This window comes from Panicum virgatum, chromosome 9K, assembly GCF_016808335.1.
Source record: "Panicum virgatum strain AP13 chromosome 9K, P.virgatum_v5, whole genome shotgun sequence".
Lineage (NCBI taxonomy): Eukaryota > Viridiplantae > Streptophyta > Magnoliopsida > Poales > Poaceae > Panicum > Panicum virgatum.
This window is the reverse complement of record NC_053144.1, coordinates 66,411,550-66,430,149: the sequence shown is the minus strand read 5'-3', so window position 1 is coordinate 66,430,149 and position 18,600 is coordinate 66,411,550. Positions and strand designations below refer to the sequence as shown.

General features: G+C 48.2%; 1 protein-coding gene and 1 pseudogene across 2 annotated transcripts; both read right to left on the bottom strand.

Annotated features, from left to right (window-relative positions):
* Positions 1 to 3,708: 3,708 nt before the first annotated feature.
* LOC120647208 (DNA topoisomerase 3-alpha-like) lies at positions 3,709 to 15,455 on the bottom strand. 2 transcript variants are annotated; one of them, XM_039923889.1, is made up of 24 exons: positions 12,025 to 12,321; positions 10,961 to 11,139; positions 10,783 to 10,855; positions 10,342 to 10,464; positions 10,152 to 10,273; positions 10,006 to 10,078; positions 9,787 to 9,903; positions 9,579 to 9,662; positions 8,966 to 9,145; positions 8,709 to 8,837; positions 7,736 to 7,810; positions 7,297 to 7,386; positions 7,039 to 7,143; positions 6,366 to 6,400; positions 6,149 to 6,278; positions 5,926 to 5,978; positions 5,749 to 5,845; positions 5,613 to 5,651; positions 5,399 to 5,477; positions 5,211 to 5,282; positions 4,990 to 5,073; positions 4,640 to 4,798; positions 4,439 to 4,559; positions 3,709 to 4,180 (listed from the first exon to the last, which is right to left on the bottom strand). In XM_039923889.1, the coding sequence occupies exons 1-24, from the start codon at positions 12,319 to 12,321 to the stop codon at positions 3,937 to 3,939; spliced, it is 2,760 nt and encodes a 919-aa protein (XP_039779823.1). In that variant the 3' UTR covers positions 3,709 to 3,936. The 2 variants fall into 2 exon arrangements, with proteins under 2 accessions (XP_039779823.1, XP_039779824.1); XM_039923890.1 differs by lacking the exon at positions 12,025 to 12,321 and adding an exon at positions 15,325 to 15,455 and having other exon boundaries at positions 3,937 to 4,180.
* Positions 14,012 to 18,240, bottom strand: LOC120647209 (annotated as a pseudogene).
* Between the last annotated feature and the right edge of the window lie 360 nt (positions 18,241 to 18,600).

The following is an 18,600-nucleotide window of genomic DNA, read 5'->3' as shown; positions in this document are numbered from 1 at the left end:
GGTTCATGAGGCAGCGCCGTGGCGTGGGGGGTCGGTCGCGGCGCGGGTGATGCTGAGCACGATCCAGTTGCGGGGGGCGGAATCGCCTGTCGTCGTCGGTATGCCTCGCGCCACGGCTTGCAGCGCGGAAGCGGAGGTACTCGGCTACGTCGAGGCGGACGGACAGCAGACGGCCAGAGATCTCGCCGACGATCGAGGTCAGGCATCAGGTTGGCCCAGTCCGTCCATTCCTCCTCAGCGCCGACGGCCACCGGATCGACGGCGTGCGACGTCTCCATCCCCAGGCGCACGGAGGATTCGGCAAGCAGGCAGGGCCGGCGGTGCCGCCGCGATCGTTCGTGTCATCATCCCGTCCGTCATGGGCCGGCAACTCCCTCCTCTTCATTCTGGATGGCAGCTCCGCCGTCCGCACTGCGCCTTCGCCGGCGATTCCTGGGCGGAGCCGCGCGCGGCTCATGGTCATGGGAGCTTCGCGCACGAACGCTGCAACAGCGCGTCGTCGAGGTGGACGGAACGCGCGCTGCCCGTCGTCGCGGGAGCACAAGACGAACGAGGTCGTCCGTCCCTGCCTGCACTCGTACGTTCACCACGTCGATCTCGGCCGCACACCTACGATCCGACGGTTGCAAGAGGTCCAGGGGTGGACGGTATTTCATTTACCGTCCACCCCGGACGGTAAACGAAATATCGTCCGCCTCCTATTCCGGCCGGCCGGCGCCATGGACGGCAGCCACGCCGTCCTGACCTCCACCGCCATCTCTGCTGGGCCCAAGATGGCGAGAAGCGTGTTCCGGACAGCTAGGGAGAAGGCGGCGCCATCTCTGTGCTTCAAGAATGAGAGGAGGGCGCCGAAACCGTCGCGGCGCCGCGGTTCGGCGCGCCTGGCCGGGCGCCGGCAGCATGAGCGCCGTCGTCCGTGAGCTGTCGCGCGTGCTGGTGGAGGTACTCGCTCAGATGGAAACGCGTTCAATGGCTAAGGCGGCTCGTGCTTCATGATAGATACGGAGTTTATGGACGCGCTGCGGCGGCCGGTCGGCTGGACCGCAAGCTGCCGGACTGGTGGAACTCATGCGGTGGTTCGGTCCTGCTGCTGCCGCGACATGGTAGGAGGTGAAACTCACGGCTGCCTGATGGCGATACCCAAGGTATATCGCGGCGGAGGCGATAGATGGAGATGGGAACGTCTAGGTGGAGACGAAGAAGAGCACGCACTGTGTCTCGCACTCTCGCCCACGAACACCGCGGTGCGGCCGCCGAGGCTCCTCCGTGGCACCAGTCTCTTCCCGGCGATGTCCACTTCTAATTAACAGCTCCAGCATGCGGCCGGTGACGCTGGCCACCGTGAAAACCTCCGTCAGTTCGTGCCTCAGCACCCTCCCGCAGCTGCCTTCGTCGCCGGGCTTGGCGACGACGATGTTGGACACCTAGTCGCTCAGGCAGCGCACGAGGGTGGGCGCGGAAGTTGAGTCGTTCAAGCCGGCGCCATCGATCAACTTCGGGGCGAGGGCCGAGGGCCCACGGATCCCGGTGTCGTCGAGGCGAGGGGGATAGCAGAACGCGCGCGGGCCCGTCGCGAGAGGAAGACGAAGAGATGGGGCCGCCTGCCTGGAGCTATACACCACGTTGATCTCGGCCGCACGATTACGATCCAACGGTAGTAAGGGACCCCAGGGGTGGACGGTATTTCATTTACCGTCCACCCCGGACGGCAAACGAAATGCCGTCCGCCTCCTATTCAGGCCGGCCGGCGCCATGGACGGCAGCCACGCCGTTCTGACCTCCACCGCCAGCTCTGCTGGGCCCAAGATGGCGAGAAGCGTGTTCCGGACCGCCAGGGCGAAGGCGGCGCCATCTTCGGGCTTGAGAACGAGAGGAGAGGGCGCCGGCCGAAACCATCGCGCGCGGCACGGTTTGGCGCGCTAGGCCGGGCGCCGGCAGCATGGGCGCCGTCGTCCGTGACCGAGGTGCCGCGCGTGCTGGTAGAGCTACTCGCTATGGAAGCGCGTTCAAAGGCTAAGGCGGCTCGTGCTTCATGATAGATACAGATTTTATGGACGCGCTGCCGCGGCCGATTGGCCGAACGGCTGACCGCGAGCTGCTGGACTGGGGGAACTCATGCGACGGTTCAGTCCTGCTGCTGCTGCTGCAGTGCTGCTGCGACATGGTAGGAGCTGAAATTCGCGGCTACCTGATGGCGATCGCGGCGGAGGCGATAGATGGGAACGTCTAGGTGGAGACGAAGAAGAGTACGCATGCAGTGCGTCTCGCCTGCGAACACCGCGGCGCGGCCGTCGAGGCTCCTCCGCGGCAGTGGCACACTGACACCAGCCTCTTCCCGGCGATGTCCACCACCTCCAATTAACAGCTCCAGCATGCGGCCAGTGACATTGTCCACCGTGAAAACATCCGTCGGTTCGTGCCTCAGCACCCTCCCGCCGCCGCCGCCGACCAGCAACGACAGGATTTACCTGTACCGGATGGCCTGAGGCTGCGGCTGCAGCTGCAAGAAGTAGAGACGGTCCCCTCCAGCAAGCTAACGTAGCAGCGTCCTCCGACGACGGACAGCAACGGCTGCTGGAGAGCGACCCTGCCGAGCCAGTCGAGCAGCCAGTGCGCCGGACACCCTTCCCCGGGCTCACCACCGTCCAGCAGTGCGCGTCGCCGGGCTTGGTGGCGACGACGATGTTGGACACCTAGTCGCTCAGGCAGCGCACGAGGGTGGGCGCGGCAGTGGAGTCGTTCAAGCCGGCGCCGTCGATCAACTTCGGGGCGAGGGCCCACGGATCCCGGTGTCGTCGAGTGGGGGACACAACGCGCGCGGGCCCGCCCCGCGGGAGGAAGACGATAGGGGCCGTCGCTCCCTGCAGTTATACGCCAGGTGGATCTCGGTCGCACGACTATGATCCAATGGCCGCGAGGGACCCCAGGGGGTGGACGGTATTTCATTTACCGTCCACCGAGGACGGCAAATGAAACACCGTCCGCCTACTGTTCACACCGGCCGGCGCCATTGACGGCAGCCACGCCGTCCTGACCTCCACTGCCATATCTCCCGAGCCTAAGACGGTGAGAGGCGTGTTCCGGACCACCAGGGAGAAGGAGGCGCCATCTCTGTGCTTCAAGGATGACTAGAGAGGCGGAGCCGCGGAGGGCGCACCGCCGCGGTTCGTCGCCAGGTCGGACGCCGCGAGCATGGGCGCCGTCGTCCTCGAGCAGCCGCGCATGCTGATGAAGCTACTCGCTCAGATGGAAGCGTTCAATGGCTATGGCGGCTCGTGCTACGCGCTGCCGCGGTCGGACGGCTGGACTGGACTGGTGGGTAGCGCTCGCCGCCGGGATGCAACGTTACGATGCCGAGGCAGCACGAGGAAAGCGGAGAATTGGACGGAGCACGATGGCTAAGTTCAGGAGGCGGAGCCGGGGCGCGTGGGGTGTCGGGTGATGCTGAGACGGCCAGAGATCTCGCCGACGAGGTCAGACGTCAGGTTAGCCCAGTCCCTCTATTCCTCCTCAGCGCCGACGGCCACCGGATCGACGGCGTGCGACGTCTCAATCCCCAAGCGCACGGAGGATTCGGGCAAGCTGGAAACGTACGATCTTGGTGCTGGTTATATGGCCCAACGCGCAGTGCTTAAAGATGGGCTGGGGAGGCTTCTTGTCATGTCCCCCGGCCGGTTACCCCGCGGCACTGATCGAGCGACAGCCTGCTTAGGCATTTATTGATCTCTAGTCCATTTCTGCCTTTTTGTAAGCAATCATACCTATATATATACTAGTAGTAATAGACACATTCTGTTTACTTGTCTAGAAGATCACCCTGAGCAGGACATGAATACTAATCCTATGCACCTCGTACATGGAAATCTTCCGAAGGGTTCAGCCTTTGGCGAAGAGTGACAGTCTCTGTACACGCATAGCGAGCAAAGTTCCCGGTGACTATCTCCGATTCGGGCAGGCGTTGGCGAAGTGGGAAGGATCGCCGCAGGTGAAGCAGCAGCCGGACACGGTGTCGCCCGTCGCTGAAACGAACATCCCACCGTCAGCGTTACGGCCTCTGCCCCTCCGGCCTCGGGCTTGGGCGCCGCCTCTCTGTCCTGCAGATGCAGACGCAGGCGCCTGCCTGCTGCTGCCACGCCCGCGCCGGCCTCCCGGCATAGCGTTCTCCAGTTCGTCTTCCCATCTGCGTCAGGCAACTCATGCAAGTTAGGAATCTTCCATGACATGGCAAACCGAGTTTACTAGCACGAAATAAAAATGGTTTCTTTAAAAAAATATGAACCAACAGCTTAAACGAAAGATAAATGGTTCCACTCTCCTGTTCAAAATCCAAAACAATTTGTTTACTACGTATATAAGCAAGTTATGACACCCTTATCGGACCAGCTGCATAATTAATGATATGCCACAGGCGTAGCACGGAGTTGAGAACATGACATACTTAAAGAAGCCACAGCCAGGATCTTGACATTTATAGAATTTCCTCCCCCTGTTAGCATCTGTATTTGCAATCCGCAATATGCAAGGTTCTCCACATGAAGTGCACAGCACTTGACCTGCATCTGAACGCAACTCGAGATAAGGTAGCAGGCTAGCAGCTATGTATATAGTTGCGGAACAAGTAGCACAAATAGTCAGATACCTGATGCGTTACTTGGGTTTTGGGTATGGGTTGAACGGAAACCTTGGGAATGCATACTCGATGGGTTCTCATTATTAAGTTGGCCTGCTGGACGGAAATTAGTATGTAAATCCTGTCTTGGAGGCCCCTGCCTTGCACCATTCGGAGTCTGCCCTCTTGCTGTGAAGTAATATGGTCGTACAAGTAAATTAATATTTTAGAACAGAAGTTACACCCATTCTTTTAGTAGCATAACACGGAGACTGGAGACAGATGAAATAGGATCAACAAACCAATTACATCTCATTTAGAGAAAAAAAAGGAATATGAGCCCACGTATGAATCAGGGAGTAGGGACAAGCATCACAAACCTGGAGTTGCAGCCTGGCTACGACTTCCAAACCTACTTATCTCCATAAGCTCTTTGAGTATATCATCACATCCACCCACACAACCTATCAAACAAATGGCCATAAGCACAAGGATAGAGTTGACAAGTTGATTTTCTAAGTTTACGACAGTGCTCCCAAATAGAACCGCACAGCATAGAAAAACATAATTCTATGTGGGCAATGCATTTAGGACAGTTTACCTAGGTGATCAACATCAAAATTTGGTGGAATATCCCTCCGACGGAACTTAAATTGAATCTTGTAAACAGGGCCTGTAAATGCGAGTTTTCATACCATTTAATGGAAATGGCAAACAAACAAAATCAAACAAAAACCCACACAAGTCAAACTCCTAGTGCTATATCACAAATGGAACTCTAAAGATGACCTGGTGTGCAGATAGGACAAACTTGATTAGTTACAGACGCTTCTGAAATAGATCCTGGGAGCCACACCACGTTTCTACACTGAAAATTCAATGAGACTATTAATATCAAAATTGTTACTTAAGTTCACATATTTGTATAATTGATTGTAATTCTACATGCGATTTTCCAGCATGATAAGGTAATTTACTTCTATCAAAAGACCATGTTACTCACTTGCGGATAACTTCGGCACCCAACCATAAATTCACCAGTCTGAGAGAGAGAAAAGCAAAACACAGGAATGAATAAGGGTGATAGCCAATTTCTCTAGAAAAACAAAGAAAGAAAGTCTCGTAGGGAGACAACTTACCTGCCTTTGCTTCAGCGCCATTTCAGATTCGCGGCACGCAGCACATGGCCTCACAGCCTGTACTGGATTTTGTGTCTCATTTATAGGCCTACTAGACCTACAAAAGGAAAAGGGCAAATTCAAGCTAAGAGGCCATAAAAGTAAAAAAGAATGACGTTAGTGTCCAAAATAAAACACCTTGCAAAGAATATCCCCATTGCATCAAGGAGCTTCGCTTTGTTCACCCTTGCCTGCATTGAACCAACGACCATCATGCAATCAAATTGCAGTAGATACACTCAGACTAACTGTAGCTAAATAAAGTAGTGACAATACAGTTGTTTTCTTTCTTGTTTTGTTATGGTTTTAATATTACAATATTTGGATATGTATCATGGAACACAAGAAATTCACTACTTACATCAAGAAAGCAAGCCTTCATCTGCTGCAAACAACTCTCAAGTACTTCTGATTTACTCTTTGTACCTATGCTTACTGATTTCATATCAGCTTCCATCATTGATCTTAAATAAGGCTTCCAAAGCTCATACCTAAAACATAGTGTTTCAGCCAGCATTAAGCAACCATATGTCATCGTATCAGATTCAATAAGTGCAGCAATTCTAGAATCAACTCACCCCATTTCATCATAACCCATCACCAATGCCTCACCCTGCATTTTGCCCATGAATCAGAGGTTTGTTTCATTAGACGAACGGAGGTATGTTCCAAGAAGACAAACACACTCAAAAGTTGGCCACGTTACTCATTATCAAGGTAACTGAAAAATTGAACTATAATAAATCGGAGAAAAGCTAATCTCGTTCTCAACCAGGCTCACAGCCCACTGTTAGTTTCAAATTTAATACTAAACTTGCTTATCAGGAATGGGAGATATCTGAAGTCTGAAGCTAAATAAACAAGAAAAGGAAAAAGGCAGAAGAAATGTCATTAATGATTAGCCTGAACTGGATTAGAACATCCAAGTGCAGCATGAAAAGTATGCATCTCTTATATAAGCGAAATATAAAAGTTTGCTTTCAGACATCAAATAACAATAACCCTGTGATGGTAAGAGTAATTTGCACACAAAATCAGTGGATTTAACAAAGCAACGCCCGCATCTAGATATATGGACATTGGACAATATGCAGAGTATTCTAGTCAAACCAGAACTTAGATTAGTATTATTTTTAAGAAACAAACATTACACAGTGGAAACATATCGTTGAAAGAAAAACAAGATCAGATAGGATAGTTACATGACATCTACACGCAAATGTATAACAGGTGATCAAAGGGGATACATACAAGATTTGTTGGGGAGAAACGTGTGTTTTCATCTTTGGTTGCATAACAACGGTCAAGCAACTTCTTTATGTGATCATGCATGGTTGCATCAGTGCCAATTCCTGCCTGGAAATAGAATTGAAAAAAGGGTCAAATTTGCATGATTTAAAATTCTAGATGGGTACATTCAGTAAGTGGCACAATCCAGCAACTCTGGATTTGTAGTTATTGGCACAGAAAAAGAATATATCATAGGTTAAAAGAAGGATTGTTTTGTACTTTATCCATGCAGCTAAGAAGGTCAGCTTCAGCAAGAAGAGGAAGTGGCCGAGTCACTCCAGAATCAAGTGTTAAAGTTGTCGGAACAAACTGCATGATTTTAAGTTGATAGTTCACGTCAGTTTTGTATCGGATTAAATAGGATTCGAAATGTTGGAGAGCATCGCCATTCTCTAAATCAAATCAAGCAACTAGCCATAAATATGTTGTGATCAACAAATATTGAGCGACTCCATAAATATTGCCATGAATTATACACTGCTGCATATATCGCATGTTTACATAAACATCATCAATAATATGAATGTACCACCATATTTCTGGTTCAAAGTTCAAACTATGAATTTATCTGCAGTCTTTAACCTGTTTTTGTTTATCTTTGCAGGATAAAAAGCTTGACCAAAGAAAATGTAGAGTATGAAATGTGATTACAGCAAACCTGCTGTCCAATGTTGTACGTTGGAAGTAATGTACCACCCCATGAGTCAAAGCGATAAACATCCAAATAATTTTTCTACAGAAGAAAAGCATATCTTTTAAAAGAAAGAAAAATAAACGGATCCAGGTGAAGCAGATGATGGAAGTATCTTATTATCAATAGGAATTGGGTTCATAAAACAGAAAAAATTGGTGCCTGCTGAGGATCCTTGAATACAGGGGTTCTCCTCTATCAACAGATGGCTGATTTACTAATGGACTTGCTCAATACAGATTTAGGAGTACTAACAAATATCAGGAAGCAGTTATTATCACACAATTATAACTGAAATACTGAGCCCATTCAAAAATATCTCATGTATTGCCAGCAGATTATGGTAAAAGCTATCTCATGTATATGCATACGAAGACACTTTCCAAAATAAAAGTACAATTTTTTGTCACTAGAACTATTTTTCGGTGGACAAAACCAACAAGAGAAAACACACGTTAGTCGTCACATTCACATTTTATACAAATTCCCCCTTTTCTTTTCCGTTTTCAATAAATACTAGAGTAGTTTTGTGTATGAAAAACATAATCTTTCAGGGGTTTAGCAGCTTCATGCCCATGCAGAAACAACTATTCCGTTCAAGAAAAAAAAGAAACAACTATTCAGGCCTTAGAGGCAGCTTCGCATTAAGAAAATTTGCTAATGTTACACTACATCTCTGTACGGCAGCTTCGCATTAAGAAAATCTGCTAATGTTACATCTCTGTACAAACTAGCCCTATTAGTCCTTACTGATTCCATATTTTAACATAATCTTACTCTATAAATGTACTAGACAATGGCAGAAGTAATTTCAAACAGAACCCTAGAACATGCAGCACAAGAGAAACTGATTACTTACGGCTGCTTGAAGTATTGATGGTACTGGTAGCCGATTGAAGGGAAGCAACAAAAGAAGAATATAGGAAAACAGGATACTCACAGCAAGTACAACACGCCCAGATGCAGTAAACTGTTCACCAGCTATGTCAATTTCAACAGTTGTTTCAGCTCCAACAGCTGGTTGAGAGCAACATGCAAGGAAATGGCGAACAACGAGCTCATATAATTTCTGGACACCAAAAAGAAAGATATACAAAACTTTATTAGACTTGTATAGTAACCTCTATAAAGAACACTTAAAAACGAATTTGATCTCTCAGCGAGACTGTCTCTCAGCTGTTTAGTAGCACTACATACATTGTGATCTTGGCTCCAGTTATTTTCACCTCTTGAAAATTTGGTTGGATGAATAGGAGGATGTGCCTTGTCATCATGACCTCCATTGCTGGGATTTCTCCAAAGTCTTTCTTCAGGAGTTAGAAGTCGGTGAGCATATGATCCCCATACTGGATGCTCCACTTGTTCACGTACAATTGCCTATAGGTCACATTTTTATTTTTAAAAGGTGAAAAGACAAAGCAAGGAAGGGCATACCTCCAAGAAAAATAAATAAATAAATAAATAAGAGTGAGTAATGGTGTAACCACTGCAAGAGCCGAGTATGACACAGATTGTTTAGAGTGCATTTTTACATTTTTCTCGGTGTGATTCTGTCATGACATGCCTACTAATCCATGGACATAATGCAATGAAGATCAACAAGAGTGTACATTCCCATCAATGGAAACAACGTATAGGAAACATGTTGTCGATACATGAAAACCAATTGACTAAGTACATGTTTCTTGTCACTTTTCAAATAAACTACTATTGGCATATTGTTAACTACAAAAGTTGTCTGGCAGAATTATCAGGAAAACAGAAGGGAAGAATGTTAAAACAAGTCCCACAAGTAAAATCCCATACTGACATGAAGATCAGTGTTTGGAGAGAAGTTATCAGTTTCTGTCCTTGGATAACTAATGAATCCTGCTTGATAAAGTTCTTCAGCCACCTGGAATTGAAAGGGAGGAGACCAGCAAATAAAACAACCAAATAATCAAGCTACCGAGGTATGCCCATATTAGATATTGGAACAGGTAAGGAAAAATAAACCAATAAGACGAGATTTTTGAGACCTTCATTGTGTGCTCTGAACTCATTCTGAAGTACCTAGAAGCACGTTTTTGAAGCTCCAAAGTACTTAGTGGATATGGAGGGTATTTTAACTTTTCTTGATTCCTAACATTTTGAACCTGCAGTGAACAAAGATCCATTGTTAAAAATGGTACTCTTGGTTCATGATTATTTGAGTTTCTAACTACTGATATTAACAGAAAAGATCAGAAGGCACTTACTGTTGCCATTGGTTCTTCCACACACATTTCATAGAGTATAACAGCAGATGGGTAATCAAACAAATGGCCACGTCTACCAAGAACAAGAAAATGTCACATGACTTCAAGAATGAAAATATCAGAAGAACCTCTAAAGGGCATCTTACATCCAACCAAAAGATGCAGTGCCTTCATCTGAAGTATGAGTACAATTTATTGTCCAGAACTCCTCAGGTTCATGAGCTTGAATCTCCCAGAAACGCTCAACAATGAAGCCTAGGGTTGGAAACTGCAATGAAAAGAAACTTTAGATAAAATAAAGAATGAGCACACATGTAGTAGCTTTAATGAAAATACCTGACAAGGACCATAGCTCAGAACTAAATTCCTTCCATCCCCAGTGACATCAATTACAAATGCATCTTTTAACAGCATTGTTTGAAACCTTGTGAAGGAGGCACCAATGCGAAGGTCAATTTCCTGCACAAAGTTTCTTACTTATCTAAGCTTGAAAATAACAATGAAGAGAAAAGTGCTCATCCATTTGACAAAAATAACATGGCAGAGAAAATATACTAGCAAATCTGCAGCTTTAGATCTTTGATCTTATTATAAAACTATCAGTATTAGTCTATTAGAGGAAACATGCAGCAAAAGTTCATCACGGAGTTCAATCAGATTGCTAGAGCATTTTAAAATGGTTGATAATTGAAAGTTGCAGGTCAAGTACATGAGATATGACTGGCAATATTTAAAGTTAGTGTGATAATTAAAGACGTTAGTGCAAACTCGAATCACCTGTCTTGCATCCACAGCATCTGCAAATAGTTTGTTGGGTCTGCCAAGATGTTGCACAGATTCATGTATTTCCCTGCAGTTTCAAGAAAAATGTTTTTTAGACAAAGCAATAGGGCATGAGTACGAATTATGACATCATTGCACTAGAGGGAAAAGGACCACCCATAGAAACCAATACCTGTCAATCAAAGCTGAGAAACGAGCCCTCCAAATGTTAAGATGACTGTTAGCACCTGTACAAACCTCGATCACTTCATATGCTATGTTCTCACCCTCTCTATCACAATCAAGCCATAACACCAGCCACTGGCACCTCCTAGCTTCTTCTTCCAAAGTTTGTCTTATAGCCTGCTTGTCCTGCATTTTGGAGGAACAAATTCATGAATAGAACTGAAGTGTAAATAAACCAAAAGGTTACAATAACATCATGACATGCCACGGTTCATATTTATTAATAAAATAATATCAATATATGCACAACATGGCAGCCAAAGACAGGCAATTAAACATGCCAATAAACCCATGCTTGCATGAACAAATTTATCCAAGCAGTAAGAGAGGAGAAGATTACAAGAAAGAAGTAAAAAAGGACTGATTGTGTCATCATGAAGAGGACCAAGTATGCTGTTAGCATCCAGTCCACGGCCAGCTATATTAAGGTGGCTGACTATGCCCTGAACTACATGATTGGTGTAAATCATTTGGTGTCTAGTTGTGTTTCTCCTTTTTAGCTTTTTATATTTATCTGCATGCAATGCAGTTGTTCCTCTCAATTAAAAAATGCAGTTCTTCTGAGTTATGAGCATATAATTATAGGCTAAGACACTGCAAGGTCCGTATGTCAAATGATTGCATCAAAAAAACATCAATCTCTATGTAACCTGTTTAAACAAAGGCCTGAGGATTGACTCTACCAAATGGGCTGATCTGCAGTTTTCGTGTTCCTCTACTAATGGGATAGCGACTCCAAACATCGGAGCTCATTTAGTGCACCAGGCACACGATACTGTACACAGCGAAACACCAAGCACGCTGTTGGATGGAGTTCACTGTTCACACCTCAGCAAATTCGCGAATGCGAAGCACAACGTGACAACAAAATACTGCGGATGCCGACACTAAGACTGTAAGCTCTAGGAACCCACGCACCAACTAATCAAACCCGAACCTCCCTAAGCAGGGACGCGCCCACGAGCTGTTCGGCGAAATGCACGGGCGGGACGCAGAGAGCGAGCGGCTTACCTGGGGCACGGACTTGCGGACGGGGGCGTGGAAAAGGTCGGCGGGGTCGCAGGAGTGCCAGCGGCGGAACCGGTCTTCGAATTCGAGCTCCATGAGGTGGCCGGTGACGGAGGTTACGAGCATGCGGCAGGCTTGACCGTGGATGGCGTAGTTGAACTCGAAGACGCGGTTGTACTGAGACCGCCCCGCCCGCGACTGCATTGAGCCGCGCGAAAGGATCCCCGCCACGGCCTTCGCCACCGACGGCTTCTCCGCCACGTTCAGCACGCGGATCGCGCCGCCGCCGCCGGGCTGCATCGCGAGAGGGGGTGGGTCGAGCGGCGCGGCGGGGGATTGGGATGGGGAACAGCCGAACGGGTGGAGAAAGGGCCAGAACGGGCGGGAGGTTTTGAAATTTCCAGTTCGGCGAGGCGGGTTCTATTTTTTTTCCTTTTTTTGAGAGAAAGAAAAACAAAGCGGTTTCTATTAGGTTGCGTTTGGATGTAGACAAGGCCTTGTTCGGCTGGCTGGCTGGCTGGATGGCTGGCTGATTTGGCGTGAGAGAAAAATACTGCTGGTTGGCTGGTTGGTTGGCTGGCTGGCTGATTTGGCGTGAGAGGAAATTACTGTTGTGGCTGGCTGAATCTCCCAGCCGAACAAGGCATGAGGCTTAGGAATTGGCATTGGTATTGGATAGCACCAAATACCGTTGTTTGGATGGCTTAGGTATTGGAATTGGAAATCATCTTCAATGCCAAGGGGTATTGGCTGCTCCTGCGTTCGGTCGCACACAATACAGAGCCCCCACCCTCCGTATTGGACAGAATTGGAGACGACCGCGACCCTTCTTCCCCACGAGCGCGACTCCTCCCCCACGTGCACGGCCCTGTTTTCCCCATCCAGCGAGAGCTCCTCCATGGCCGGCGACCCCTTCTTCCTCCTCCCATCCGACGCCCCCTTCTTCCTCCTCCCATCTGACGCTTGCTCATTAGGACCTTTCAAGCTCCCCCATGGCCGGGCTGGGACCGAGCTCCTCCCTATCTGGCGTGAGCAGTCATGGAAGCTCGCTCCTCCAAGGCCGGCGGGCTCAAGGCTCGAGCTCTCCCATGGCCGGCGGGGTCGGGCTCCTCCATCCGGGGTCGAGTTCCTCCATGGCCGGGATGGGACCGAGCTCGTCCCCATCCGGCGGGAGCGGTCATGGCGGCTCGCTCCTCCATGACCGGCGAGTCGAGCTCCCCCATGGCCGGGCTCCTCCATCTAGGTCGAGCTCCTCCAGGGCGGCGGCGGGGTCGAGCTCCCCCCCTCCATGACTAGCAGGTCGAGCTCCCCCCTTGGCCGGGCTCCTCCATCTGGGTCAAGCTCCTCCAGGGCGCCGGCGGGGTCGAGCTCCCCCCCTCCATGACCGGTGGGTCGAGCTCCCCCATGGCCGGGCTCCTCCAGGGCGCCGGCGAGGTCGAGCTCTGCCTCTCTGCTGGTGCTGCAGTGGGGATTGGGGAAGCTGCAGTGGGGATTGGGGAAGAAGACAGTGAATTTCTAGATGTGTGCATTCAAACAGGAATTGGCATTCCATGTGTCTCTCGATTCCAGATACAAAATTCATCTACATCCAAACAACAGATGTGGTATTTTTGTTCATTTCCAATGTTAGCCTGATTTGGTATTGGGACCAATTCAATTCCAGGGTCTCCAATATCTACATCCAAACGGACCCTTAGGTATATTTCCTTTTCTTAATAAAAATGGACTGGGCTGTGAAGCTTAACGGGCCCATCTCGACAGAAAAGTTTATGGGCTTCATGTGGCCTTTCTCAGAAGGCGCGGTCTCAAAAGAAAAAACATAAAAAAAGAAGTCTGCGTGGTTGCTCAACGTCGTCAAAGGTGTGTGCCTCGAAGCAGCACTGATCTTGCCTCCGAGTCTCTGACCCAGGCAAAAGCTCAGATCACGAATGCGTAATCCACATCAACTAAAAGGCACCCCCGTAACCGCGGTCCGGGGATACGCGGTGTCACACCCAAGCCAACTGAATTTGGCGAGATTTCATAACGAATCTGCGACGAAATCAGGAGTTTGACATTTACAGTACCTTGCGAGACACGCATCGGGGTTTGAAAACTGAAAAACTGGTGCAAAATTTCTTTATGAAAAAAAACTTGCTAGAAAAAAGCTTAAATAGCAGCACAAACTGTAAGCATTGAGGAAGTGCGTTCCTTCTGTTAACTCGTTCCGGCGAGTCGACGGCTCTTGATCAGCGGTCAACCTTTTCTAATATTCCACATGCCAGAACTGTTGAACGCGTCGAAACCGTGAGCCTCAAGGAAACCAAACGCGGAGTGTTAAGCATATGCACCTATTTAGCCTTACCAAACGTGAGCTTCGAAGCTCACTTTGATACTACAAAACTTCAGAAGATACCAGAATGTCATCTATGTTGTACCAAAGAAAACAAGCACTGCCTTTGATTCTTATTCTCATCCTAGTCCTGAGCGCACAAGCCACCACCATCGCTGCATCCCGGGTTCTGAGCGAGAAATCAAGGCCACAAGCTGGAGGCTCGGCGTCCTTGACTTCCTCAATGCCCGGCGCATCAGGCTGCACATTTGATCCCAATAATCCTGGAGGAAGATGCCCACACCCATGAAGACTTTTGAAGGCATCTACAGCTTTGATACAGTGTTATTTTATTCATTTTCCCATTCAATATTCTTTTGGCTGCTCTTCTGGAGAGCAGACTGAAGGAGACGCATATTTAGCATCCCAATCAATTTTCTATCTTTTCTGTGCAGCAGTTTTTGCTTAGCCTGCATGTAGATAATGGGGTAAGCTTGTACATATGACATCTTGTACATACTCTGTTCATTGTTGCTGTTAATATGACAGATGAAACATAATGACATCTTTTGCATGGTTCGAATCTTCTTACCATCCCAGGTTTCACATGACATCCTCCAGATTCTAAATTTTAGAAGGATTATAGTTTTTCTTACCAATCAAAGAGGTCTGTCTGATTTTTATGATCATACCTAGCAGTGCAAATAATCACAAACTAAATTTAATGATGTTGTTCTGCTGGTCACAATTTCATGAGCAAGAGGGTGCTGGTATTTGCACTAAAAGAAACATCTTTCAAAGGGTCACTCGGCAACAAAGAAGCCTACCACTAGATTTTTTAACTTTTTTTTTTGGGGGGTGCACTAATTTCTTTTTATCCTGAACTTTTTGTTTTTCTGACCCATCGATCCTTTATATTCCTAACAAAGGGTTCAGTGCAAACAAGTAGCTCCATAACCCAATAACATGTTTCTTATTTCTTAAAACCTTACCACATCGTGGAATTTGTAGACCATAGTTGCAGGCTTGAAGCTCGGGCATTACCTACTTTGTGTCGTATCTGTCTCTCTCACCAAGACCAAGTAATGAAGCTCCAGTGCTCTCTCATTTCTCTGGATCTGCCCCTGAACAGGAAGTAACTCATCGAAGCGTACATGTGAGTTTAGCAACCACAAAAACAAATGGTTTTAAAAAATGCCACTAACTGATAACATACTACTCCTGGTAAGATATACAAAGGCTTTGTCAAAATAAACTCCTGGTAAGATGATTCTGAAAGTATTTCTAATAAGCAAATTAAAGCCTGGACCTAGCTGAGTTTGTAAAAGGTAGAATATATGTGGAGGGAACATTTCTGCTGGGTCAAAAGAGTACCTGAGAGGTTAAGAAGATTTTCTATAATTCTGCTGTCCAACATTTCTGGACCTTGGTGAACAAACCACTCCCACAATACAAAGTTCCCATGGGAGAGGACTTCCATAGTAATTACTTCCTAAGACAATTATCAGGGTTAGTATATGACAGTGCCAAGTCACAAACCAGGTAGAAGGGTGAAATACTAAAAAGGCCAAAAAGAAAAATAATATTAATTGCACCGCCAATGCCACTTGTACTTGTACATCTAACAAGTTTCTTTCTTGATCTGGTAAAGGACATGATTTGTCATATCATACAAAGGTAAGTATACCAGACATCATTTTTCATTGTTGATTCCACTATGACTGTAAGGATTAGGGTTAAATGCAAAACTAGATGTTGTTTCAAGGCTCGATGCTAAAATGTCTCATACTCACCTTCATCATCAAATTCACAATATCTGTGGAGGCAACAATTCCAAAGACACTGGCAAGAGTACGGTACCATTACCAGTACTTCTCAGAATTTATCATCAGGAGCAAATCCTCTATGGATCATTTCATCATGAAGCTGAAATGCCTCCTTCGAGTTGCCAGCTGCAACATGTCCATTTATCATAGACATGTATGTATATCTATCAGGTTCAATTCCTTTAGCACCCATTTTCTTAAAAAGCCAACCGGCTTCTTGCACATTGCCATGTTCAGAATACCCGTTTATGAGCATATTATACGTGACAACATCCGGCTGTACCATTTCCTTCTCCATTATGTTAAACACATTGAAAGCTTCGCCCATATTTTCTTCTTTAATATAACCATGGATCAAGGTGTTGAAAGTAATTAAATCCGGCAGTATGTTGTCTTGCCTCATTTTTTGCAAGAACTGCTGCCCCTTTCTTACATTACCTGACCGGCAATAACCCTTGATAATGGAATTGTAGGTCATGATGTTTGGTACAATGCCTTTATTGACCATTTCATCCAAAAAACTGAATGCAGCTTCAACTTGTCCCTTCTCACAGTGGCTGTCTATCAGGATGCTGTAGGTAACATGATTGGGGAAGATTTCTCTAGCATGCATATGATCCCATAGCTCATTAGCTTTGGCCAGATCACCTTTTCTGCACATCCCATCAATCAAACTATTGTATGTCACAGCATCTGACCTCAAGCGCTGCTGCAACAATGTGTCAAACAACTGAAATGCTTTCTCTATATTACCCTCCCTACAATATCCATGAATCAAAGCTGTGAAAGTGCATAAATCTGGTGTAACCCCTCTCTCCTTCATCTCATTCAAAAGCTCCTCAGCATCAAGCAACCTGTGGTGCTTACAAAGCCCGCTCAACAGTGTATTGTAAGTTACCACGTCTGGTAGACATCCACAACCAACCATCTCATCCCTAACCCTCAGAGCCTCAGACATTGACCCAGGCCTACAAAACCCACCTATGACCATTGTGTAAATCACACCATCAGGCACCAGACCGAAAACCCTCATTTCCCTCAAGTATTCTGCCGCACGATCCATCTTCCCCCTCCTCGAGAGTCGAGAACAATCCAATCAACCAGCTAAAGCTGACCACATCTGGTTTAACACCAAGCTGTTGCATCTCCTTGTAAAACTTCACTGCCTCCTCAACCTCCCCAACTCTGCAAAATCCGCCAATCAAAATATTGAAACTCCGAACATCCGCTGCAACACCACACTGACCCATTGCTCTGAACACCTCCTTTGCTTTATCCAACCTTCTATGCTTGCACAAACCCTTCAACACTGAATTGTATGTCACGATGCCAGGCTTCAGCCCCTTATTAGCCATCGAATCGACCAATGCCATTGCTGCATCCACATCTCCGGCACGAAACCTGGCATCAATCATCACGTTATGTGTAACCACATCCGGAAATACGCATCTCTTCTCCATCTTGAAGATGACAGTGTCAACCTTATCGAACTCTAAGATTTTACAGTAGTTGTGGACCATGATGTTAAGCGTGTAAGCGTTTACCTCGGAGTTGGACGAGAGGACGAGGCGGTAGGCCTCCGCGGTGAGGTGAGGCCACCCGGCCCGCGAGAGCGCGGCGAGGAGGGCGTTGGATGCGGAGGCTGGGATGGGGACGCGGTGGTCGAGGAGGAGGCGGAAGGCCTCGAAGGCCTCCCGGGGCTTGCGGGACTGGGTGTAGGTGCGGATGAGGAGGTCGAAGACCTGCGTCTGTGGGGCGGTGGGAGAGGATGAGGCGAGGAGGGAGGACACGATATCGCGGCGGGAGGCTCCGCGGCGGCGGGACATGCGCAGGAGGAGGGACTAGCACTCGGAGGCGCGGCCGGCGGCGGCGGCCGCCGTAGCGGCTGCAGCCAGGGCGGCCGTTGAGGGTCTCGCGCCGATTCCTCCGAGGTCGACGGCGAGAGTTCCAGCCAAGCGCTTGGTGGCACCGGTGGCCGTCGGAAGGCGAGGGAGGCGACGGGGGATCGCCATTAGCGACGGCGAGCGGTGGTGGACACGTGTGTGCTCTGCTTTTTTTGCGTTTTGGAGTGGCTGGAAAAGAATAAATGCGGTAAAACCATAAACCCGTGTTCGACTCTGGTTAACGTAATCAGCCACCGAGAATACGTAATGGCCATGGCCGTACTCGAGCTTTGATCCACCACCACCAGGTCGCATCCGATCTCGACTCGGAGAACTTGGCCGAATGCAAGTCGGAGAACTTGCCGAATCCGAGTCGGTCTGCTGCACGTTAACCAGACGAGCGGCGGCGCCTTCAAATACCCCGGGTCAAAGCACAGCTTTGGCAAACTGGTACACCGCCTCCCAGCACGCACGTCCTTGCCGCGGTGCTTGCGTGCTCGTCGAGGCAGCATGACGACGGCGGCGGTCTCTAGCTCAGCTCCGGGGGCCGCCGGCTCGC